The sequence below is a fragment of the Acomys russatus genome, chromosome 11 (genome assembly GCF_903995435.1).
Source record: "Acomys russatus chromosome 11, mAcoRus1.1, whole genome shotgun sequence".
Classification (NCBI taxonomy): domain Eukaryota; kingdom Metazoa; phylum Chordata; class Mammalia; order Rodentia; family Muridae; genus Acomys; species Acomys russatus.
This window is the reverse complement of record NC_067147.1, coordinates 44,268,898-44,294,915: the sequence shown is the minus strand read 5'-3', so window position 1 is coordinate 44,294,915 and position 26,018 is coordinate 44,268,898. Positions and strand designations below refer to the sequence as shown.

Below are 26,018 nucleotides of genomic sequence, written 5' to 3'. Positions count from 1 at the left end.
AAAAAGATATTTTAAGTTTTTTGTTTTGTTTTGTTTTGTTCCAAAATGTTAAGTTTTCATTGCCAGGACTCTGCTACCTAAAGCATCAGAAGTGTCGTTTTGTTTAAAAATGTGTTTTTACTTTGCTTCTCGGGATAGACATGTGACTTTCCCGTCATCACATGTGTCCTGAGCTCACTCTTGAGTTGTTAGACGCAGCCCTGTGTGGAATTAATGGGCTTTTCTTTTTTCTTTTTTCTTTTTTTTTTTTTTTTTTTTTTTTATCAGGCTAGTGTTCGGCATGCTCTATCCGGCTTACTACTCATACAAAGCCGTGAAGACGAAAAATGTCAAGGAATACGTAAGTAGTTTCCATGATTCTCATTTAATATGTCAACAGTACACGGACCTTGGGGAAACGATGCTGGTTGAGAGAATTAGATAGATGCTTTTGGTCAAAAGGTGATATGAGTGCTGTCATAGAAATAATCATTTTTTAAACCTGTTTTGGAAACAACTGATAATAAAGTTTCAAATAGCCTTCACTGGCCAGTGGCCCCTGAAGGCGTGTAGGGTTCCCAACAGCAGTGATGGAATGCTCCCTTCAGCCTGGTCACAGTGGACTAACGTCTGTGTGCCTGCTGTGTGTTTGCCTAGCTTCTGAGGGAAGGCTGTAGTTTTCCAGCCTTGTTGTTGTACCGATGCTCTGAGCATTCGCCTCACTGCACGGAGCCTTTGCTTTTCTGGCTCTTTCTTACTTTTGACTGAACATACTCCTCCTGCCGTATCCATACCTACTATTGCAGGCCTAAAGCGGACTTTTTTTCCTAATGATTTTTTGTTTTATATTATTTTTGGTCTGTGTATGTCTTCGCATGCTTAGGGGCACGCCTTTGTGCACGTGTGTGTGTGTGTGTGTGTAGGCCAGAGGTAGTGTTCAGTGTCTTCTCTCTGGGAACTCGTAGCTAACTGGTGCAGTTAGGCTAGGGAGCCAGGGAGCCTAACAGTTCCATCCCACTCTCCCTAGTTCAGGGGTGTGCCACTTTCCCCAGCATTTTATGCTCTCTGGGGGCTCTGAACTCAGGACCTCACACTTGCCGCCAAGTCTTCATCCACTGAGTATAAGATACACTTCCTTGCCTGTGCATCCTGGTGTACCTCTCTGTTTTGATGCAGTATCTTTTGATAGAATAATAAGTGTGTACATTGAGCCGTTAATCAAAAGAAATAAACAGCCAGTACTGAAAACTATGGCTCTTTTTTTTTTTTTTTTTCTTGAGTGACACTCAGGAGGCAGACTATCCATGTCAAAATGAGCAATCTGGTTGCACTTAGTCCTTTCACGCTGCTGCACAGACAACAGACACCGTCTCCTTCCAGCCCTCCTCAGTCTAAAATGAAACCCAGACCCATTAGGCGTTTACTCCTCCCCCACCTCTCCCTCCCTGGAGACGGTCCCCTAAATGGAATCTTGTAGTAAGTGACCTTTTGTGTTTGGCTCCTTTTGCCTGCCATAATGATGCCGATGCGCGTTCTAGGCTCATCCCTCTTGATGGAGGGGAACAGTGCTCCATTGTATCGGTAAGACAAACAATGGGCTGTTTATCTGCTCATCTACTGACAGACGTTTGAATTGTTCTGCTTCTGTCTTTTGGCTGTTATGAATAAATGCTGGCACAAACGTGCCCGTGCAAGCTCTTAGAGATGCATGACTCTGGTTCTTTGTCAGGTACCTTGGGTGGCAGGCTTGTCATGCAACCCTTCAAGTGACTGCAAAGATCCTAGAAATCCAGTCTTGATTCTTGAGAGTCTTTTTTGGGGGAGGGGGGAGATGGGTATTTACGGTTGCATAGAGCTACTGGCTGAAACTTTTGTAATTAGCCTATTGAACTTTTATAGTTACTTTTCTCTTTCATATAAGGCCAATTGTTGTACTGAAGCAAGCGTATGTACACATAGACCCACACACCTCAGTATATAGTGGTGAAATACATTTATGAGAGGTAAAGACGTTAGTTGGGTGCGCTGTGGAATTTATGAATCCTTTATGATACAGATCTCTTGGATCTAGGATTGGGAAAATAGTCTTAAGACATGGAAGCATATTAAGTCATACTAACTCAAATTCATTTTATAAGTAGCTTGAAGGGACATATTTCAATATATACTGTAATAAATATTTCAAGTACCATGTTAGAGTATTGGTGTTTTCCATTTACCACATTTCTCAAGCTGCCTGTGGTGGAAGACCTGTTTGGTTAAGTTTGTTTTCTGTTTTGTGGTCCTAGGGAAGCAATTTCTGTTTTGTTTCTCCTAGAAGTCATTTGCCATTACTTGTAAAAAATAAAATTAAAATGAGCCAGCCCTCTGCCCCCAGACGTAGGAAATACACCACCAATTATTCATTTCTGTAGACATGAAAACACTGTCAACAGTGCATTTCTCAAAATGCTGTCAATTTAATGCTTTCAGCCACACTGTAACTGCCACCGCCTTGCACAGTTCCCTAGACATCGCTACTCCACTGTGAAATTGTTTACTTGGAATTCTCTTCCCAATGCTAAAAAATATGACTAGCCCATCATCTCCAAAATGCCATGAAAATATGAGCCATGGAATCTTCTACTGGGCAGAGCTTGATAAATCTGAAAATTCATTTACAGTATGTATTCAGGAGGATCTTTTTCTGATTCTAGTTAGCTACACAGTTGAAGAACAGGGTGGTATGTCTTTCAGCTATGGCTCGTTGTCACTAGGCATTCCAGGGCCAGGTATAGAAGTGCATGCCTGTGGTCCTAGAGCGTCACTGAGGACCACAGAATGAAGAGATCCTGTTCCAAGTAGAAAATAGATAGGTAGACAGGGCAGACAGATACATGCCCTGTCCCAAGTAGACGAGCGGAAAGATAGGTAGATAGATAGACAGACACCTTGTCTCAGATAGATAGATAGATAGATAGATAGATAGATAGATAGGAGGGAGCGTAGGTAGGCAAACCAATAAGCAAGCTAAATGGACAGCAATAAGAATTTAAAAGTTGAGCCGGAGGTCGTGGCGCACGCCTTTAATCCCAGCACTCGGGAGGCAGAGGCAGGCAGAGGATGTCTGTGAGTTTGAGGATAGCCTGGTCTACAAAGGTAGTCTAGGACAGCTGGGACTATAAGAGAAACCCTGTCTCAAAAAACAAACAAACAAACAAACAAAAAAGAATATAAAAGTATTAAGTAAATAAATTACCTATATGTGTAAATGAACAAAAAATGGTTACTTAGAGGTTGGTCTAATTATAAAACAATGGTTAGTTCACTTTCATGATGCATCAGGGGTTTTGTTGTTGTTACTGTGGTTGTCATATTTTTCTTCTCTTTTAGATACATGGTTTCAGTAGCCTGAACTGGCCTCACCTCACTATGTAGCTAGCTGAGGGTGACCTTGAACACCTGATTCTCCTGCCTCTATATTCCAAGTGCTGAGATCAAAGGCATGTGCCACCACATCCAGTTCCACTTGAAGATTAGGTTTATGTGTTTTATTCCCTTAATAACACACTCAGCTTTTTATTATTATTAGATTGTTTGAAAATGTAAAACAATTCAACAGAACATGCTTCTGAGATTTGAATTCTCCCTCATGTACTAAGAATAACTTAACCTGCATACAAGAATCCATTAACATTCTTATTCAAATGGAGAAAACTAAAACTTAGTACATGTCTTGATATCTATACACACACGGACATATTAGTGTGTTTGAGTAAATGTAACATGTTGTTTTATTGTTTTTTAGCAGATCAGTACTCTTCTTTTACAATTCTGGGAATTGAATCCAAGGCCTTGCTAAATCTAGGCAAGTGACCTACATGCCTAATTCTTGCACAGTTGTTTTTAAGGGATAATGCTTTTATTAACAATTTTTTCATTATTCGCTTGGGTTTAGTTTGGTTGGTTGGTTGGGGGTTTTTTGTTTGTTTTTGTTTTTTTGTGGAGGCTTTTTGTTTTGGTTTGGGCTTTCTTTTTCGAGACAGAGTTTCTCTGTGTACTCCTGGCTGTTCTGGAACTTACTCTGTAAACCAGGCTAGCCTCAAGCTCAGAGGCTTGTGGTCTTTTGGGAAGACCACAGTGAAGAATAATTGAAGAGAAACTAGGAAAACAGAAAGGCGGTGGCTGGAGCTCACTTGATTATTGCTTCGTAATCAACTCCGCTTTGGAGATAAAGCGAGTCTAACATCAGAACCAGAAAAGCACTGAACCAAGGAGGGACATGATACAGCAGTGAAGACCAGCCGTCTGCTTGTCTCACTGCCGGACTCTGAAAAGCCAAGTTTGAGGTGTTGTGTTCCCTGGAAACAACACATGTGTATTTAATTATTCCCCCATGAATTTCAGAGTACCTTTGCATATTACCATGTCTAGTTGCTCTCTTCCCAGTCCCCACACTACTCTAGAAAGAAAGCCACAAGATACTTAATCTCAAACATCCTTAGAGTTCAGAAATGTAAAATGGGTCCACATGGCTGTCTTCCTTCTGGAGGCCCTAGTCTGGTGGAAGGTCTGCATCAGAGTTGGAAAGTGCACACATTCCTTGGCTTTGAGCTCAATCCCTGTGTCTTTACAGCCAACAGCTCAGGGCTGAGATCTTTGGATGCTGCCAGCACTGGGCTTTTAGCCTTTAGCCTCCCTCTTCCTCCAGCCCAGCCCTCAAGGTTGTCTGATTCCTGACCTTAATTCCATTTGCCTCCTTATTTTCTCGTTATCATATGACCTAGGATACTTACTTTTTAGGAATTAAAACATGGGTCTATTCCAGGGAAAGGAGGCAGGATTCTGCCAACCCCCAGTAGTGTCCCTGACTCATCCTTACTGTCCAGTAACCCGTGAGGACCCTTGCAAAGACAGCATCGGTCCACGGTTTCTCGCGTTCTGTCCATTCTGTTCTGCAATGCTCCCATCCCTAATTGCACTTCCAGGAGATCTGATTCTTCTGAACTCCAGGAGCACCAAGCATGCATATGTGCATATGTACACATACATACAGATAGAACATTCATACACATAAAATTAAAAAAAAAATTTTTAAACATAAGTGACATTCTAGCTGCATAGAAACATCCAGGCAACTCTTACTACCAGCCAGTGAACATTCTTGTGACAGACTACACTTTGCTGGCCAAGATGATTTGGCTATTTTATATCAAGGACAGTGAGGCAGAATCCCTAAATTCCCAAACTGAACTGAGAGGTGAAAATATTAGATGGGGCTGGATGGTGGTGGTGCACAGCTTTAATCGCAGCACTCCAGAGGCAAAGGCAGACAGATCTCTTAAGTTCAAGGCCAGCTTGATTTACGGAGCCAGTACCAGGACAGCCATGGTCACACAGAGAAACCCTGTCTTAGAAAAACCAAGAAAAAAAAATTAAGAAGGAAGTTTTTGAAAGTTCTATAAAATTAGAAAGGGGGAAAAAAAAAGTCTTAACAGTCCGTTAGGTATTTTCTTAGCAGTGATGACCCTCTCTACATGTCTCTGTTACAATCTCAATACGTCTTTATGCTGCCTGGTAGTGTTAATGTCTGTCTCCTACCAGAGTAAGCACCACAGGAATGGGTGTGTTACTTTAATTGTTCTATTCTGTACCTAGAACAGTAGATGGTATGCTGTAATTAATCAGAACTTCTGAAATAATGAACTTGTAAGGCAGAAGAGCTGGCTTCACAGTGTTCGTCCTAGGTGGACCGGATCTAGTTCCCAGCTCGGATCTGTTGGGTTAGGGCGTATACAACCCCTTTCTCAACACCTATCTCCAAACCCATTGTCTTCGTGATATTTAGTTCTGACCTAAATTCTGCTGATATCTACTTCAAAAGCAGTTTCTGAAAGCAAACATTTGGGGCTAATTTACTTCTTCCACCCTAACTCCTGCCATTCCCGCAAAGCCTGCAAATGGCAGGTTGCACCTGATAAAACAGATGCCGTGTGCAAATCAAAACAAATGGAGAGCGCTGTGTATTTTGGCAGCGTTCCTTTCTTCCTTTGCCTATTTTTAAAGCAGAGCTTTCCTGGGATATAATTTCCTGTATGGTGTGGCTGATATGGCCTACTTAGACACTCGCAGTTCTTGCAGTAATTGAAATGCAAGCTTACCGGAGATTTAATATGGTTTTTGTAAAGTTCTCCAGCCTCATACATCTTAAGACTCAAAAATAAGAGTGTTTACTTCCAGATCGTGTGTAATTTGCTGCAGCTTTTCTAGGAAACCAGTGTTCTTACTCTAAGAATGTTGGAGAGGACAGCGATGAAAAGACTGGCTAAACAACACTTGAAAGTTAAAACCAGACATTTGGGCCTGAGACGTAGTGAACAAAGGAGGGACACTCCTTTGGGAGAGGACTTGTTTTAGCCCAGAAATGACTATAAAAGTTCTGCTGAGTGTTTGAAAGTGACCTCATTTTTAGCCGAATATGTGGACGATAGAAACGAACATAACCAAGGGTCAGCTCTATAGAGTTCTTGTGGCTCAGAGACTGATGACGTTGTCTGGTAACCTTAGGGTGGAGATTAAAGAGGGAAATGTCCTGTAGAGAGCTCCTCATTCATCTTGTTCCCAGCACCCTCTGCCTGGCAAAGGAGGCACGGAACAGTTCTACTGGTCTACAAAGTGAGTTCCAGGACAGGCGGCACTGTTACACAGACAAACCCTGTCTCGAAAAACCAACCAACAAACCAACAAACAAACAAAACATTTACTCTGTAGTGGTGTGTGTGTGTGTGTGTGTGTGTGTGTGTGTGTGTGTGTGTCCCTTGTGTGTCTACACATACCACAGTGTGCATGTGGTAGGCAGAGGAGTTGGTGCTTTCCTTCTGAGTTCCGGAAAAAAGAACTCAGGCTGTCAGGCATGGCTCTGAACTTCATGTTGCAACCAACTGTCTAAAAGCAAGAACTAAAACGAGCCCAGTACATGCCTATTGCTCTTGCTAACTCAGGAGGGTGAGGCAGGAGGATCAGAGTTAGAGGTCAGCCTCTAAGACAGTCTAAGAGACTGCCTCTCATCCCAGGCAAAAGCGGACAGTAAGAATGTAAACAAACTCATAAGCATGCGCTCATAAAGCGAATTTTCTTTTCTTTCTTTCTTTTTTTTTTTTTTAAAGCCTACTTTAATCAGTAGGCTAATCTTTAAACTTTCAATATTGAAATCTTTGAATCAAATGAGATATTATAACTGATGTTGTTATTATTATGGGGGTTAGCCCAGAGATTTGTCTATAATAGGGAAATGTTCTACCACGGCACTATAGCCTTTCCCTCAAATGAACATTTGAATTCTCATCACAGGTACCCAGAACAGCCTGCGTTCTTTTTCTGGGACTCAGAAGGAAAGCACCAACTCCTCTGTCTACCTATTGATAGGAAATAGGTCGAAAGTAAACCATACTACTTTTTTCAGCCCATGAATTTTATTTTAAAATTATATTATTTTAAAAATAGTGTTAGCTGCTAGAATAAATCTTTAGCTGTAAGTCTTGGTTTGGAGTTTTACTTTGCCTTTTTATTGGGGGGAGGGGGAGGGTTGAGGCAGGGTCTCTCTGTGTAGCAATAGCTGCTCTAGACTCACTTTGTAGACTGGGCTGGCCTCAAACTTGCAGAGATCCTCCAGCCTCCGCCTCTGGAGCACGGGGACTGAAGGCATGCGCCACCATGCCTGGCTTGTCTTGCTTTTGTTTTTTGATACGGTGTCTCAGTGTGTAGTCCTGCTTGTCATAGAGCTCACTATGTAGACCAGGCTGGCCTGGAACTCACAGAGGCGTGCCTGTCTCTGCCTCCCTAATGCTAGGACTAAAGGTGTGCATAACCACAACCGGTGTGCAGTGTTTGGTTTGCTTACCCATTTGTGATATGTTGTAGTGCCAGAGCTCTAATCCATGGTTTGCCACACACACACACACACACACACACACACACACACAGCGCCACTGAGCCACACCCCAGTCCATGAACTACGTTGTTGTTGTTGTTTTGAGACAGGGTTTCTCTGTGTAACCCTGGCTGTCCTGGAATTCACTCTGCAGGTGAGGCTACCATCAGCCTTAGAAATCTACCTGCCTCTGCCTCCCTAGTGCTAGGATTACAGAAGGGTGCCACTACCTCCTTACTTTATCAACTTAGATTTCATAATAAATCAGTGGTTGTAAGCTTGGGAGAGCCCTGTATCTATCCTTCAGTGAATTAGGTCTGAAATGTGACAGTATTTGCACACCTCAGGTTTACTTATGCGTAGCACATACTGTTTTGTGTAAATGAATATACAGATATATATTTTGTTGTTGATGTCGTTGATACTGTCATCATCAAGTGTCTTATCCTCAGGTTTTCTACAATTTCTCATGGCCGCTGTAAGGTCATTACAAAAGTTACAACCCAAGCAAGCATTTATGTGTGAAGAACATTTCGTAACTGGAGCTGGAGACTCGCCTCCAAGGTTGAGAACACTTACTGCTCTTGCAGAGGACCGAGATAGTTTCTCCTACGGTTTTAGAATGTCAATTACTGAAACTCCTGGCCTTGGTGGAGTAAGCTGAGCTTTCCCACGCTCCTTGAGCTGCATGCAGCCTTGTCCTAGCATCCAGGGAAAATGCTCGGCAAGTCCCTGCAGCCACACTACACCTAGAGGCTGGCAGGCTTCCACTCACAGCACGGCAGGACATTACCAAGGGTAGTGTCAGTGGAAATGGGCTTGAAAGCAGAGGCAGAACCAGCCCTTTCCATTAAAGGAAATGTTGCTAAGAAGTTGGAGAGAGGCCTAGCCACCTCCACCCTAATCCCTTGTGATGGAATAGTTTAAAAATCACAAAAGCTCCAGCAACCAAGAAGCCGCTGCCTCCGCCCGCACTTCAGGGAGAGATACATTCTAAGGCAGCCAGTGTTCAGCCTTCCTGTCTCTGTTCAGAACCTTAGTCTCCCAGCAGAAGAAAGCAGATCAGAGAGAGACAGAGACAGACAGACAGACAGACAGACAGACAGAACGCGCGAGCGATAGCGCACAAGTGTGTAGTGGCCCAATAAAGACTCTGAAATGGTAACAAACATCACAGTTTATATTTTTCAGTAAATAACTTTGAAACACCTTTTTTAAAGGAAGAAAAACAAATGAAATATCGACTGAGTAAATATAAATATTTATCAAAACATTTATGTATATCGAAATATATTTACATGGTACACACCTGTAATCCCAGCACTCAGGAGGCCAGAACAGGAAGAACGGGAATTTGAGGAAAGCCTAGACTATAAAGCGAGCTTCTGTCTATACATACATACATACATACATACATACATACATACATACATACATGCACAAACAAAAAGGCTCTGTAAGGAAAGTAGGATAAGTTAAACAGTATGAAGCAAAAGAATAAAGTTCATGAAATTAATATTTCTAAGAACTGTTAACTTGCATAAGCTTAGTAAAACCAAGAGCAGACCCTGCATGTAATGGTGCATGCCTGGGTCTCAGCGTTGGGAGGCAGAGGCAGCAGAATCAGGAGATCAAGACCAGTTTGGGCTACATAGTTAGACCCTACCTCTGAACAAGAGCAACAGCAAAAAGGAACTTACAGGAGGGTAGGTGGGGAGAAGGTTAGCACAAGGATTGACAAACAAGAAAAGAAATTTAAGCAAGATGTGCTGAATTTAAATGTCAAGAAAATACTACCTAAAATTTTTATTTTTATTTAATTTTAATTTATGTGCATTGGTATGAGGGTGTCAGATCTTGGATCTACAGACAGTTGTGAGCTGCCATGTGGGTGCCAGGAATTGAACCTGGGTCCTTTGGAAGAGCAAGCAGTGCTCTTAACACCGAGAAACCTGATATTTGGGGAATGAGAGCTCCTCAGTGTTAAGAGCACTTGCTGCTCTTACAGAAGAAGACCCAGGTTTGGTTCCCAGCAACAGTGTGTCGGCTCACAGCCACCTGTAACTCGAGTTCCAGGGCATCAGAGGACTTCTGACCTCTGTGGGCACTACATGCATGGGGTCCACAGACACACTGGGAAAGCACAGGTACCCATAAAATGAAAACAATTTTTTTAATGAGGTAGTTCCTAATTATATCACATGTACCTGACTTTGTGCCTTTCGTGCTAAAGGACACATTATTTACGAGGTGAAATTTTTCTGCACAGATACCAGAACCCATCTTTTGAAGGCTAAGACCTTGGCTCTCTTTGTAGTTTCAGACACACCAAGTCTTATGACTGCAGTGATTAGATTGTCAGCAGGATGGACATGGCCTTGCCAGAGGTTCTTTAAAAACACAAATCAAGGAGAGCTGTTTCTGAAGGTTCCCACTAAAAGCAATCAAGTCTTTCCCTGAAGGACGCACCTCACACAATGTCCAGAGGGGAAGGCCTTTGGAACAGCCGTTCAGAAATCTCAAACATAACTGAGATACCTTTACACTTAAATTGTGTCCTTTCAGCAATCAGAATGGTTACATAAAACAAAAGAAATCGCTTTAAATACAGACAACTAAATGAACCCACATATTCTGACTCTGTAAAATTCAGTAGGAAATGCTACGCTGAGGCCACAGATGAGGACAGAGTTGAATAATCTGTGTTTCACAGGATCATAGTGGCTTCCAAAGGTCCGGCAGGGTTCTTTCCAGTGAAGGGCTGACTTCAGCAGATTTGGTTTACCTGGAGTCCAGGAGGACTCGTACAGCCAGACTCGTCTGAAACTCAGCCAAGGACGACCTTGAGCGTACCCTGTACCTCCTAAATGCTGAGTTCACAGGCGTGAGCTAGCACACCTGGGTTATGCAGTCCTAGCTACTGAAACCCAGGGCCTCCTACAAGCTAGGCAAACACTGAACCAACTGAGTTCTGTACATACCCCAGACTTCCTCCTTGGGAAGGGACCTTCATAGACTATCCACATCCAAGTTAGTTGGAAAAACAACAGAATATTCCTTTTGTTTGTTTAGTTTGGGGGTTTTGGCTTTTAGAGACAGGGTTTCTCTGTGTAGCCTTGGCTGTTCTGGACTCATTTTTGTAGACCAGGCTGCCCTCAAACTCACAGAGATCCGCCTGCCTCTGCCTCCCGAGTGCTAGGGTTAAAGGCATGAGCCTTAATGAACTTGGGGGGAGAGAACCCTGACTGGCTGCCCTTCCCTCCATTGTGTGTAATGCTCCTGTTTGCTGAGTGCTACCATCAGCAGTCCCCCTGAGAGCCAGACTGAAGGCTAAAGGCTCTTTTTACTTTTTTTGAACCTTTTGATCATGGTGGTTGTTTTAATTCCTCTTTGAGACAGGATCTGACTTGTAGACCAAGCTCTCATGGAACTTACTGGGTAGCCCAGGCTGGCCTCAAACCCAGAGATAGACTCCTGCCTCAGGCTTTGGAGTGGAGTCTGCGATCACAGGCGTCAGTCACCATGCCTGTCTCTTAATTTTATTTTAATGATGAGATACATAAATAGTGGTCGGGTGTAGTGGCGCACACCTTTAATCCCAGCACTCAGGAGGCAGAGGCAGGCAGATCGTTGTGAGTTCGAGGCCAGGCTGGTCTACAAAGCCAAGGCTATACAAAGAAACCCTATCAAGAAAAACCAAAAATAAATAAATAAATAAATAAATAAATAAATAAATAGTGCTCGGAAAGTATGATTGCATTTGAAATGGCTACACTGATTATCTCACAGAAGGCTGTTCCTCCTTTCTCCAAACTTAAAGCCCTTCTTCCAATGTCATAGCTTGTTGCCCTTTGTTCTGGTTGGTACTGCGAGAACAGCATGGAGCAGCCTCCCTGGCTAGTTCTGGGCTTCAGTGACTGACTCCATGCATCCCCCTGGGATCTTATTAGAGTGCAGATGCTAGTGTAGTTAGTTGGTCTGGCCTAGGAAATGCTGCATTTCCAGCCTGCTCCCGAGTGAAGCCAGGGCTCTGGGTGTGGCCTGAACTCTGACCCCCACATCCAAAGTATGTGCAGATTGTGCTTTTAAATGCCTGGCTATCCTCTCTCTCTGCACATTGTGCTGAGGGGTCTAGAGGTCTGTATGGCTGTGTGTGTGTGTGTGTGTGTGTGTGTGTGTATACATATATATATGTGTATATGTGTGTGTATATATATACATACATATATGAAAGCATCATAGTACATTCCATTATCTCAATGAAAAATACTTTTAAAAAGGGTGTTGCTGGCCTGGCGTGATACCACACACCTTTAATCCCAGCAGTCGGGAGGCTGAGACAGATGGATCTCTGAGTTTAAGGCCACCCTGCTCTACAAAGTGAGTTCTAGGACAGCCAGGGCTGTTACCCAGAGAAAACTGTTTTGGCGGGTGGAGGGGTATTGTGTTGCTGTGGGCAGCCTTCCACCACACACCATACACCAAATTGTGGTGGTGGTGCTGCTACTGCTGCTGCTTTCTCCTCCTTCTTCTTCTTCTTGTTCTTCTCCTCCTTCCTCCTCTTCTTCCTCCTCCTCCTTCTTCCACCTCCTCCTTTCTCCTCCTCCTTCTTCTTCCTCCTCCTTTTTCTTCTTCGAGACAGGGCTTCTCTGTGTAGCCATGGCTGTCCCAGAACTATCAGAGATTTGCCTGCCTCTGCCTCCCAAATGCTGGCATTGAAGTCGTGTGTCACCACTGCCCAGCTCCAAATCACACTTCTTAAGGTTACAACAAATTCATACTAACTAATTAATTTGTTTTAGAAACATGTAAATTGATTAACAACTTGGAATATAATACGCACTTTAACACAGCTAACCACACAGTACAGTCTGAGTCGGGCTTCCAACTGGTTTCCGTGTTTGGAGGTTGGCCTGATGCCTGTGGCTGAGGCATCCCCGTGAGTACCCGCCCTTCGTTCTGCAGTTTCCTCTAGAACAGCGGTTCCCAACCTCGAGCCGTGACCCTGTGAGCCGTGGCATGCCTCTTTCTCCAAAAATACTTACCTCACGACTCATAACAAAACTACAGTTATGAGGTAGCAACAAAAATAATTCTACGCTTGAGAGTCACCTCGGCATGAGGAACTGAGTAAAAGGGTTGGCTGCAGCAACAGGAAGATTGAGAACCACTTTCTTACCCTGACTCCAGGTAGTCCCTTGTCCCCACCCAGTGTCGACTTTGGTTCTCTCTCTGGGAGAGAGATGCCTAGAGCGTCATACCACTCCTTGGGATGACTTAAATAAGAAAAACAGTGGTCCAAGGTGTTGGAATGCCAAGGAAGAGAGGAAGGGGAATCTAGACAGGAGCCAGGTCTGTCGACAGAATGGCCGATGGCCCTCTCTACTCCTCTCTGTGGGACTGTCTGGTCCCCATTTAAAACCCTGAGAGTGCTAAACAGAATGGTGTGTCTTTCCCCCCCCCCCCTTTGGTTTTTTAAGATAGGGTTTCTCTGTGTAGCCCTGGCTGTCCTGGACTCACTTTGTAGACCAGGCTGGCCTTGAATTCACAGTGATCTGCCTGCCTCTGGCTCAGAACAGTGTGTCTTATATGTACATTTTCTACATAATAAATCAAGAGGACTTTAAACGAAGGGAGAGGAAAAAAGAAAACTGAAGGGTAAATTCCCAGCCAGTGTGGATGGAAAGAGTTATCTTGGGGCTGAGAATCCATCCTCTCCTTCCCATGTGCTCTTGGGAGCAGTTTCCTGAAGCCATTCAACACTTCTTAAGTTAATTGTCATCTAGTTTTAAAACATTTCTGCACTTTTTCTTCTCTCAATTTTCTCAGACTCAGAGGCGATCAGGGATGCGAGACACAGGGCTCCTGTAATTCACTGGTCCTGCAGAGACAAGTGCAGTCAGACGACAGAAATGTCCTGTGTCTGTTTTCGTTCACTTGGGTACCAGATGCATCTGTATTACATGCAACTCCCTCCTTCAAAACAACGGGGTCTTCTGTGAGGCCTGGAGCAGCGATACCCAGAAACTGCAGGTTACTCATGCTGTTGTGAATTCAGTGTGGGACTGTGGGACTCCCCCACCAGGAGTCATGTTGAGTGACAGCAATTAAGGCACTTACAGCAGACCAAGCGGGCAGAGATCCACTTCCAAACAGAGGAAGCCCAGATCATCCCTAACCTATTTAAACGCACATTCTGTCTGTGGTCAAAAATGATGTTCAGGGCTGAAGATGGCTCAACAGGTAAGTGCCCTTGCAGGTGACCTAAGTTCTATCCAGGAAGCCCATGTCAAGGAGTGATGCAAGAACAGACAGACCCCAGCTGTTCGGATGCAGGCTCAACCCACATCAAACCTAACTGCACTAGCTCATTTTCTACCATGTCTCTAACTTGGCACACTCTGGAAAAATCCCATAGCAGAGCCATCTGGGTTGAATAAAAGAGGGAGGGTTTTTTTTGTTGTTTTTTTTTTCCTGTTTGATTTCTCACATTTTGTTCCTCTTTGTTTTAAAGGGGGAGAAAATTGTGAAATAACCAAATTATTGCATAATTGTTCGTGAAACAGAAGAAACCTCTTTCAGCTCTATGCTGCTTCCGAGGGACCCTCATCTGAGAATTTCTCTGTCCCCTCTGAAATGTGTTATACATAAATGCTCTGAGAGACTCAACTCAACCAAGTCACTAGTAATGGGCTGTCTTTGGGTGGTCTGAAATTCATCAGTGTTTCTTTCCTTTTGGATTGTACATAGTTTTTCTTCTTCTTTTCCCATTGGAACTTATTATAGCATTTATGCTCTAGGCTTACTTAGTGGTTATAATTGAAATCATTAGGCATAAGTGAGGGGTGTGTTATTTATTTCTTTATTTATGAGCAGCATTAGTAGCTTTATGATTCAATGAATTTGTAGTTAGGAACCATTAGGAAGTTTGTTTGTTTGTTTGTTTGTTTGTTTTTAAGTTTTTTGAGATAAGGTTTCTCTGTGTGTTGCCCTGGCTGTCGTAGAATCACTCTGTAGACTAGGCTGGCCTCAAACGCAAAGAGATCTGCCTGCCTCTGCCTCTGCCTCCCGAGTGCTGGGATTACAGGTGTGCACCACTGTGCCTGCTGGTTTGGGCGTTTCTTAATGCCTTGGTAACTGACAAAATAATTACTTCTTATATGCTGTAAACTGGCACTTTCTGCCCATAGTTACATGCTTGAGTCTTCTCAATTAAGACCTTCCTTTCTTTGTAGTTTCACTTATTATTACCGTGTGTGCGTGCGTGATGTGTGTTTGTGTGCACACATCCGTGCCTCGGCGAGCCTGTGGCAGTCAAAGGGCAACTCTGTAGAGTCTGTCCTCTCCACCCACCTCTATGTGGGTTCTCCCACTGGGCCTTTCCTTCTGAGTGGACCCCAGGCCTGGTGGCTCTGGTAATCCCAGTGCTCAGGGGGGCTGCCGTTACCCCTTGGCTGCATAGTTGAGTTCTGTGCCAGCCTGACCTGCAGACCTGGCCCCCGAAAATAGAAGTTGTTCACTAGGGATGTCTGTGCCTGCTTTCCTAGGCAGAAGGCACTGGGAACATGGGTGATGAGCAGGACAGGGTGTGACCCTTCCTCCTCTCAGTGAGATGCCTGAGGCAGGTGTTACGTAAGCCAACTGCGATGCCCAGATTTCTATATGACCTTTGCAGGGGCTGGGGAGTGTCAGTAACTAGGCGAGCCTTTTTCTTAAGAACTAAGTGTCATTCAGACAAGACAGTAAAGACTACATAGTACATAAAGATTTTTAGTAGTTATATGTGGATTCAATTGCCTATTCTAATTATAAACCTTCTTATAGTCATACCCGACCATGAAAGCTCCTCAAGAGCAAGAAAGCCTTGCCATAATAGTTTGGGACTCTTTGGTGTCGAAGGCTTTGCGCATAATAGATCCTAAGTAGTATTTGTCAAATTAACTTATCACCTCGGTTTTTCTAATCACACACTGTAAGTTAGTACGATTGGATCATTTAATACATTATCATCATTGCTATTATAATATCACTAGTAATAAAATAACAAGCTATATAGAGAGACAATTTAAGAAAATAGCATTTCTCAGCTAGCACGACCTCACCATTATCTATCAGTGGCTCTTACAACTCCTAGCATGTGCTTGTAAACCAGAATCTCACCTCCGACCCCCACCCTCCTCCATTGCTTGTGGTCTGTGAATCCTGGTATACCTGCTATCAGTTTCTGCAATGCTTCCCGTGCTGTGTTTGCTTATCCTGGGATCTTCATTTAAAAAAAAATATTTTTTTTTTTCCTAGGGATGTAGAGCATAAAAATTTCTTTTGTTGAAAAATGTTTAAAAGACCCGTGAAATGAAGCCACTGTTCTCTTAACATCAGGGCAATGTAAATGTGTTCCCAGCCAGTGGAGCACGGTCTTCTGACAGTACATTTTGCTCTGGGTATGTTCATTTTACAGTACTGCTCAGGCTTTAAATGCCCTCTAATTCCTTTGGGAGAGTGAAGCTAAGAACTCCATCACATGACTGTCTGGATTTTTGAAATGCTAAGGCTTATCAAAACCTTATGGATTTGGAGCAGTAATAAAACAGGTTCTGGCTAGCTGACAAGGATTGTCCGCCCATGCACTGTGTAAGCAGAATGTCACTCTGCGCACTGTGGTTTCCTATCTCAGATGACTCTCTAATCTTTCAAAGGGCTTGCCTAATTAGGGGGCTTATTTCCTTGGCAAATTGCCTTCTTTTGATGTCTGAATGATTCTGAAGTTCTGTTTGGGCTGAGGATGTAGCTCAGGGAAAGGCTGCTTGCCTTCCTCAGTCACTTTCTACCTTTTTGTTTTTCGAGACAGAGTCTCTCTGTGTAGCCCTGGCTGTCCTGGGCTCACTTTGTAGACCAGGCTGGCCTCGAACTCACAGAGATCCGCCTGCCTCTGCCTCCCAGAGTGCTGGGATTAGAGGTGTGTGCCACCGCACCCATCTATTTTCTACCTTTTAAAAAAATATTTGAGACAAGGTCTCTCTCTGAACCCGCAGCACACTGTTTGTCTCTGCAGTTGCACGCTCACATCCCTACACTTGGCTTTTCTGTTTGCTTTTATGTGTTTTTGTAGTTTGCATGCGTGTATGTTTGTGCATCACATTCGTGCAATGCCAGGATGCCAGAAGACAGTGTTGGGTCTTCTAGGAGGACTGGAGTTACAGACACTGTAAGCCACCATGTGGGTGCTGGGAATTGAACCAGGGTCCTCTGAAAAAGCCTCAAGTACTCCTTTAACTACTGAACTGTCTCTCTAGCGCCCAACTTGGCTTTTTTTTTTTTAATGTGGGTGCTTGTGATCCAAACTCGAGCCCCCAACCATGCTTAGTGAGCACTTTTACCAGCAGAGCTGTCTCCCACAGCCTCTTCATACAAACTTCAAGCGTCTGGTTTTGTCACAAGCATGTAGGCGCACTCCTGAGAAGAAGAAGGCAAAGCAAGAAGAGTCAAGCATAAGTCAGCATCCTCTGCCTCCTCTGGCTGTTAATATGCCGCTTAACCTTGGGGCACCTCTCTGGCCTTCCTCTCTGAATAGACTTACTTCCAACTTTATGCATGGCTCTAAGATTTATCTGATTTGTCCCCCTAATGAAGATGATGCTGGGAGGTGGGTGTGGCGGGATCCGATGCTGCTAAATTCACATACACTGACAAACTCAGTCAGAAGCCACACCTCCCACAAGGGATCACAGTCGCTTTCCTCTGGCTCTTGTCACAGTCTGCTGTATGAGAATGTCACTTTTTCTGCCTTCCAGTTACTTCCGGGATACTTGTTAGGCTCCCCAAGGAGGTCTCATCTAGAGCCTTTTCAGGCCTGCATGTCTCTGTAACAGCAGGCATTGTACCAGCCACCGCTAACCAAGCATTAGGTGTGCCCCAGTGAGACAATAATAGCACCCTGGTGGGTGGATAGCTAATTCTACAACCATTGCTGTAGTAGCCCAGGCTCTCAGTCCCCACAGATGAGAGTGGAGCCTCACCTATGGGCTAAGATGCTTTGCTTTATGACACGTAGCAAAGAACGCGGTGCCAGGAGGGGTGCAGGGATTCATTCTGTCCTGTGTCAGCCCATCATGAAGCAAGGCCTTCGTTTCAGAGGGGAGTCTTCCTCCCACAGCTGTCTAAGAACTTGAGTTCTGCTCACCTTCAGCGCACAGCTCCCATGGCTGCTCTGCTCCCTGCTAGCTACGCACCCCGTTCCTCCAGTTCACACTTTGTGGTGAGAACTGCATAGTCGGCCCCACACGGCTACAAAGGGAGCTGAGGAGCCAGGCACTCCGCCACCACTGCCCCAGATGTCTCACTGCACCCTTGTTCCAGATAGGTAAAGGAAGGCTTCTTTGGTAAGAGTCAGGGCCGGCCCTTCCCTGGGCAGCAGCACCTCTTCCTATCCATAAAAGCGACGTTTTGAGGGTGGTGGTGGCGCACACCTTTAATTTCAGAACTCGGAGGCAGAGTCAAACAGATTCTCTGTGAATTCGAGGCCAGCCTGGTCTACAGAGCGAGTTCCAGGACAGCCAGGGCCACACATTGAAACCCTGTCTCAAAACAAAAAAACCAAAAAACCAAACACTTTCCTAGAGCTTTCTAGTTCTTTCCAAGCCCCACACAGACACTCTTTACAAACGAGCCGCCCTCCTACAGACCAGAGACTGACTTGTCATTCCTGCAGCCCTCTTCCCTGATTCTCTACTTCAAGACCTCTTCCCCACAGAGATTTTTTTTTCTGCTTCCTTTCCCCTTTGTCCTAGCAGAGAATGCATGTTTGCTTGTTCCTTGGAGGCTTTCTTCTTTTTACCTACATTCCTTAGATTATTCATGTCCGTCTCATTGATGCTGATATTCTCATAATTTCAGTTTCATTATCATCTCATTAAAATCCTAAAAACCTGTGGGCTGAAGCTGCTGGCCATGTCTCTTGTTTTCTTTCTTTTTTTTTTTTTTTTAATTGCATATGTCTGTTTATGTGGATATGTGTGTACTTGTTCCTGTTTGCTCCACAGAGCACATGTGGAGGTCAGAGGTCAACTTCCAGGAAGGAATCGCTTCTTTCCCTCCCATCGTGGAGGTGCTGGAGATGGGACTCGGGTCATCAGGCTTGATGACGAGCTCCTTTATCTCCTGAGCCATTTCGCCAGTCCATGTTTGTGTCTTTTCCCATGACAAGTAGGCAGTAAGGCTGGATACAGTTGTATTAGTCCATGTCACTGCTAATGATTGCACCTCAGTCCTTAAGATTTAACTACATGCTTGGCGCGATGGTGCACGACTTTAATCCCAGCACTCGGGAGGCAGAGGCAGGCGGATCACTGTGAGTTCAAAGCCAGACTGGTCTAAAAGTGAGTCCAGGACGGCCAAGGCTACACAGAGGAACCCTGTCTCGAAAAACCAAGACAAAAAGAATTAACTGAATTATGTTTTATATGAAAGATAAATCAGAAGTGTGTGTGTGTGTTTGTGTGTGTGTGTGTGTGTGTGTGTGTGTGCGCGCGTGCATGTATGCGTGCATGTGTTCAACTTAGTGCTTATGGGTGTTAGAGAATTTATTTCTTAGGAATCAAAGATATACTGTTACTTCTGTGGTCATTAAGCGGGCTACACTAAAATGATTGTAGAGCTGGGCGTGTTAACACACTTATAATGCCAGCCCTTGGTAGGCTACAGCAGGGAGATGAACAGTTCAAGACCCTGCAGAGAAGAGGAAGGAGGAAGCACTTGCATGTTATTAGCTAATATGAGTAATCAGAGATGATTTAACGTCTACAAAACGATGCGCACTACTATTTGTCAATACTAAGCCATTTTATAGGTGAGACTTGAGTGACAACAGGCCCTGTGTCTGAAGGGCTTCAGAACCAGTCCCCACAGACGCAGAAGGATCTGTATACACACATAGGACAGTCACGGCGATGGCTTGCCCAGAAATTATTAATGCTAATACTAATGCTGTATTTTATTATTCATATCTTTGTCTGACATAAAAACTATTTAGGCCTTTGCCTTCAGATGTCCTCCTTAGTTACAATTTTATGAGCTGCCCCCCCCCCCTTTTTTTTTTAAACCTTGACATGCAGCATTTCCTCCAGGGAAAACCTTAAACATAGCCTGGCCGGCCTTGAGACGCAATTCTCATAAAGCTCTGCTGAGTACTATTTCCGTGTGAAATCCCAACCATGTCCGTTATTGTGAAAATAAGGCAGCACACCTTCAAGGTTGATTTTCTCTGCAGTTGCTGCAGTGTGCAGTTGCTGCACACGCTCACTGGGTGACATTGATTGACTCATTGCCTAAGCTCAGTCACATTGAGGGTCCATATTTCTGATAAGAATAAAATCAAGAGAGCAGACTGTCAAGGAATTTATTCACAAAAGACAAATTCATACCATAGGGTTCTGTTTATGTAAGAGTATAGCCAGCGCCAGGCATGATGACTCGTGCTTGTAATCTCAGAAAGCTGAGGCAGGAGGATTGTCCCATGTTTGAAGCCAATCTGGGGTACAAAGTAATACCTATATAAGAAAAAGAAAATACTGGTCAATACCACTGGGGGAATGTCTACAATATACTGTTGGTGACATAGTTTAGTGATGAAATACCTTCTTTTCTTCCTCTTTTAAAAAAAATATTGGCATTGGAGCTGGAGAGCACTTGCTGCTCTTGGAAAGAACCTGGGGTCAGTTCCTAATACCCACATGGCAGCTAACAACTATGTGTATGTCCAGTTCCAGGGGTGCTGATGGTGTTTGTGCTGCTGGGGGGTGTCCGGGCATACACATCCTAGGCAAGTCCTCCACCACTCACTACATCCCCAGCCTTGAGTTACCATTTGGTGCTGTCTATGAGATAGCCAAGCAACTGAGTAGTTAGCAAGGACATACTTCTAACAGGGCCTCATGCCCATGAACATGGCACCTCGCGACCCATTACTGTGTGCGCTGCCTCTAAAGATATTTTTTACATGGCACAGTATTCCAGCTGCTTATCAGAGCACTGAAGTGGATGAGAAGGAGGGATGCAGTGGGTCTGCCTGAGCTCCTGCAGTTTTCCCTCTCTGTATGCTACAGCTGGCTAGCCTGTTCCAGAATCAGCCCGCCTGGCTCCGCACCCTGGCAAAGTGATCTTGAGGAAGATCTTTTACCTCACTGCCACTATTCCTTCACCCGTGGCAGAAACAATAGAAACAATGGCATTTCCCAACTCCTAGTGTTGTTCCACGGGTTAAAGGCACTAATCTGGAGAGCAGGAGAGATGGCTCAGTGATTAAGAGCACTGGCTGTTCTTCCAGAGGTCCTGAGTTCAACTCCTAGCAACCACATGGTAACTCACAAGCATCTCTAATGGGGTCTGATGCCCTCTACTAACTTTCATGTGTATGTGCCGTCAGAGCAGTCATATAATAAATAAATCTTTTTTTTTTTTTAATAATAATAATAACCTTTCTGGCATCTGCCCCTAAAAGGATGTAGCGCCAAGAGACAGTTAGAGTGAAAAAGACCCTAACCTTAGGTTTTCAAACTGAGTGACTGGTTTTATGGATTTGTCATTAACGCAACTAACAGTCCTACAATAGCTCTCTGGCCTGTGAACGATTTCTGTACACGAAAAGATAAAGCTTGTACTATTTTGCTTATGCATGCATTAACTGGCTCTGAGATTATGGCTCCTGAGTTGCAGTGTATCGGGCCTCAGAGATTCGTAGTTGACTTTTGTATTCCACAGACTCACACATAAGACCTGTTGAAAGCTGAACCACCGTCCCCTGCATTGGCTCCCAGTGTATTATATATCCAGAGATGTGTGTATATTTATATAAAATTATTCAGAGTAAATAATATCTTTTCTAAGAATGTGGTCTCACTCGGTAGCCAGGCCGATATGCAGTTCATTGTGTAGCACAGGCTAGGCCTGATTCTTGTAGAAAATCCTCCTGCCTGGGCATCGCAGACGCTGGGTTTTGAGTGTGAGGCACCAGGTCCTGCGGTCACCTCAGCCAATTGTCTCATGAGTGCTTTTATGACTTCCAGGTCCGCTGGATGATGTATTGGATAGTGTTCGCCCTCTATACTGTCATTGAAACGGTGGCGGATCAGACGCTGGCATGGTAAGTTCCACAGCTCCAAGGGACTCAAAAGCCCCTGAGTTCTTATCCCACCGTGAGAAACAGATCGAGCAACCTAACTACCCAGCATCCTCTTTTTGTCTTCCCCAAGACGACAGTGCTGTCTGTGGAGCCCGCCTTCATGAAGGCAGCTCACTGCGCTAATCCCTGCCCACCTCCCACTCCCACCAGCATCTTAAAATAGAGAACCTGGCTGTCATCATCCGCTTTCCACACTCATGACTTCAGACTGTTTTTCCCCCATGGCTTCCGAAATGACTCTTCTCCAATCCGCAGCATCTGGTCGTAGCCTGCCCTCCCTACCCAGCCCTAAAGCTCTGAGGCACGAACAGCGAAACTACACGTCAGGAGCCACGCGGACACCCGCCCACTCGGCAGCAGCTCCCTGGCGGCTCTGTCTAAGCTGCACGAGGCATAATTATAACGTGTTCATCCCATGGGCTCACAGTTTATAGAGGACCCATACTTAAGGACTCGGAGCTCCTCCTGTGTTCTGGAGTATCCTTCCAACCATGCCATTAGAGAAGCCTCCTTTCTAAAAACGGAAACCCCAGATCTTGCCAGTGTTTCCACTTCCCATGCGTCATAATAGACTGGGGCTGAAATTAACCAAGTTATCTTTTCATAACCTGGGCTACTAAATGCAGCCAGATAGGTAGATAGGTAGGGTACCTATAGGTAATGACGTGAACTCAGTGGTCCCATTCTGTTGCTTCCTGTGCCTGCTTTTCCACCATTTCCTGCCTCATAGTCTCGGAGCATTGTTTCATGTTGTCACATAGATGTATAGGAAAAGTATACATCATCGGACATATATACATATACACAACACACATATATATGTATGTATATATGTCTGTATGGTTTTTTTGGTTTTTTTTTTTTTTTTTTCCTGAGACAAAGTCTCACTATGCAGCTCTAGCTGGCCTGGGATTGGCTTGTGGGCCAGGGCAGCCTGGAACTCACACAGGTCTCCCAAGTGTTGTGATTAAATGTGTGTGTGGCTCGCCATGCCACATCAGACTTAAACATTGTTACCCAGTCCTGATTTATGAGTTAGTCCAAGTCTCTCTCTCTCTCTCTCTCTCTCTCTCTCTCTCTCTCTCCTCCTCTCTCTCCTCCTCTCCTCCTCTCTCTCTCTCTCTCCTCTCCCTCCTCCTCCTCCTCTCTCTCTCCGCTCCTCCTCCTCTCCTCCCTCCTCCTCCTCCTCCTCCTCCTCCTCCTCCTCCTCCTCCTCCTCCTCTCCCCCAGGACTTTCTACATGCTCAGCATACACTCAGAGCCAGACCCCGCCCTCCTCCATCTTTCTTTTCTCACCTGACATGTTTTCCTTGAGGCTAGAGCGACGGCACACCCACGCACACAACATGCACACGCGTAAAGTGTTTCCTTCCCCTTAGCCCTATTCCTTTCCCTGTTGATTTTGGAGTAGGCATTTGAGAATTTTCTTAGTTCTTAGCTGACAGCTAAAGATTCTCAACCATTCTAGGGACCTTGAGACTCAAAGTCCTTCCCTTCCTTCCTTCCTTCCTTCCTTCCTTCCTTCCTCATCTCGACAAGATCTCATGTAGCCAAGGCTGACCTTGGACTCCAATCCTCCTGTGTTTACCTTCTATGTGCTAGGATTACAAGCATGTACCACCATGTGTGTTATTTTTTTTAGTGCCGTGCTAGGCATTAGTAGGCAAGCCTCTTTACCAACTGAGCTACACCCCAGCCTCCACAGTTCTTTTTTCTTAAGACTTTCTTTCTTTCTTCTCAGTTTCAAGTAGAGCTTATATGCATTATTGAAAAATATAGAAAGTGTTGAATGTTAAAAGTTGGGCTGGCCAAGGGATTTATTCTAAAGTGGTACTTGGCCCCGTAAGCCTTACAACCAGAGTGCAATCGAGATCCCATAGAGGATGGAGACCTGACTCCTGAAAGTGGTCCTCTGACCTCCACACACGTGCCATGGTGTTCACGCTTACCCATACACCATCTGCATGTGCATGCACGCACACACAGTTGTTTGCTTGTTAGTTTTTCAATAACAAGAGTCCATGCACTGTGGAAGAGAATATTTGCGGACTACACAGTAGTCACTCCCCACTGTCCCCCTGCCTCTCTGCCTTACCGCAAGAACTCCCGGTGCCCGGTGCCCAGTGCCCGGCGGGCTCTCTCACACTGCATGCTCAGGCAGCTCTTCAAAGCACAGTGGCTTAGAATAGCAGGCCTCTATGCCTTACGCGCCCTCAAGGCAGGGATTTGGCTGCAGCCGCGCTGCGATCAGCTCTATCCATGTCTTCGTTCAGAACCAAGGCTGAGGAAGGAAGTGTTTCCGCGGCAGAAGCCGAAAGCAAAAGGTTGTGGGAACTGGAGGGTATCACAGAGCAGTTAAGACTTGTGTCACTCATCACATTCGTTTGTGTCAAATCACATGGTCACGGTTTGGGAAGGAACTCCACAGAGAGGAAAGCCACCACGTGGACATAGGCACTTAACTAGTTTCCCTCAGCCCTTCACCTGCAGTTGGAATTTGAAGAGGAAGTGACGTGGGAGTTTTAAGGAAGACGATGAGGGAATGTGCACTGGGGACAGGTGAAGTGGTCCCCTGGTGTATGCAGATGCCTCGAGTACTTCCGGGGCAGTCCCCAGCTGCTGTGTCTAGATGGTAATTCTGTCCTTTCTGAGCCACTGCAGTCAGTTCAGGTGCTGCCCTGTGCAAGGTGTCTGCAGGGACCCTTGCAGTCTTTGGTCACCTCATCCATGATTGAGTGAGATGGCCTCATCGGTGAACCCCCGTCGTCGTGGTGACTGTTCCTCTCAGCAGCAGCTTTGACGTGTGGAAACAGGCGCGGTGACTGCAACTTCCGTGTTACTTGCTGTTTTGCTTCTGACCAAGATCACTTTCTGGTTGTCTCTTTGTCGTCTTAGGTTCCCCCTGTACTTTGAGCTGAAGATTGCCTTTGTCATTTGGCTGCTGTCGCCCTATACCAGAGGGGCAAGTTTAATTTATAGGAAGTTCCTTCATCCTCTACTTTCTTCAAAGGAAAAGGTAAGGTATATCCATTATTTCCTCACACGGTCTTTTTCAGTAGTGTGTGTCAGCATGTGTTATGACAAGAGGCTTCTTTTTGTTTGTTTTTTGAGACAGGGTTTCTGTGTTATTTTCCTCACACGGTCTTTTTCAGTAGTGTATGTCAGTATGTGTTATGACAAGAGGCTCCTCGAACTCACATTGATCTACCTGCCTCTGCCTCCCAAATGCTGGAATTAAAGGTGTGTGCCACTTCACAGGGCTGACAAGAGGATTGTTCTTCTTTTTTTTTTTCTTTCATGGGGGGGGGGGGGGCTGGGGACCTGGGGTTTCAAGACAGGATTTCTGTGTTTAGCCTTGGCTGTCCTGGACTTGCTATGTAGACCAGGCTGGTCTCAAACTCACAGCAATCCCCCTGCCTCTGCCTCCCGAGTCCTGGGATTATAGGTGTGCGCCACCATGCCTGGTGACAAGAGGATTCTTAACATTATTCTAAATAAAACTAGCAGCCAGGCATGGTGGCTCTAGCCTTTAATCCAGCTTAACAGTTTACTCACAGCCCAGGCTGCCTTTGAGTTTACAGTGTAACTGAAGATAACCTTGAACTCCTGCTCTCAGTGCCCCCTAACTCCCACCTGGGATGCCAGTGGTGTGCTGCCACACCTGATTTTACTGTTAACTTTTGCCCCCAGGAAATTGATGATTACATTGTTCAAGCAAAGGAAAGAGGCTATGAGACAATGGTGAACTTTGGACGCCAGGGTTTGAATTTAGCAGCTGCAGCCGCCGTCACAGCAGCAGTGAAGGTGAGTTTTCCTTTATCCGTTCTAGCTAGCATCTTCCTGTCAGCAAATATAGAAAAGAAGCTAGTTTTATTTTAGATCATTATAAAACTGACAGAATTTTGTTTCGTATTTACTCTAACACTGGAATAAACAAGTAGATAGTTTTTAATG

General features: G+C 44.8%; 1 protein-coding gene across 1 annotated transcript in view; it reads left to right on the top strand.

The window, feature by feature from the left end:
- The first annotated feature begins 253 nt into the window (after nucleotides 1-253).
- Reep3 (receptor accessory protein 3) overlaps nucleotides 254-26,018 on the top strand; it is a 46,606-nt gene continuing 20,841 nt past the window's right edge. The window contains exons 1-4 of the mRNA XM_051153176.1: nucleotides 254-340; nucleotides 21,949-22,025; nucleotides 24,960-25,080; nucleotides 25,755-25,868. Of these exons, the coding sequence (XP_051009133.1) occupies nucleotides 281-340; nucleotides 21,949-22,025; nucleotides 24,960-25,080; nucleotides 25,755-25,868 (372 nt within the window). The 5' untranslated portion in view covers nucleotides 254-280. The remainder of the gene's footprint in view (nucleotides 341-21,948; nucleotides 22,026-24,959; nucleotides 25,081-25,754; nucleotides 25,869-26,018) is intronic.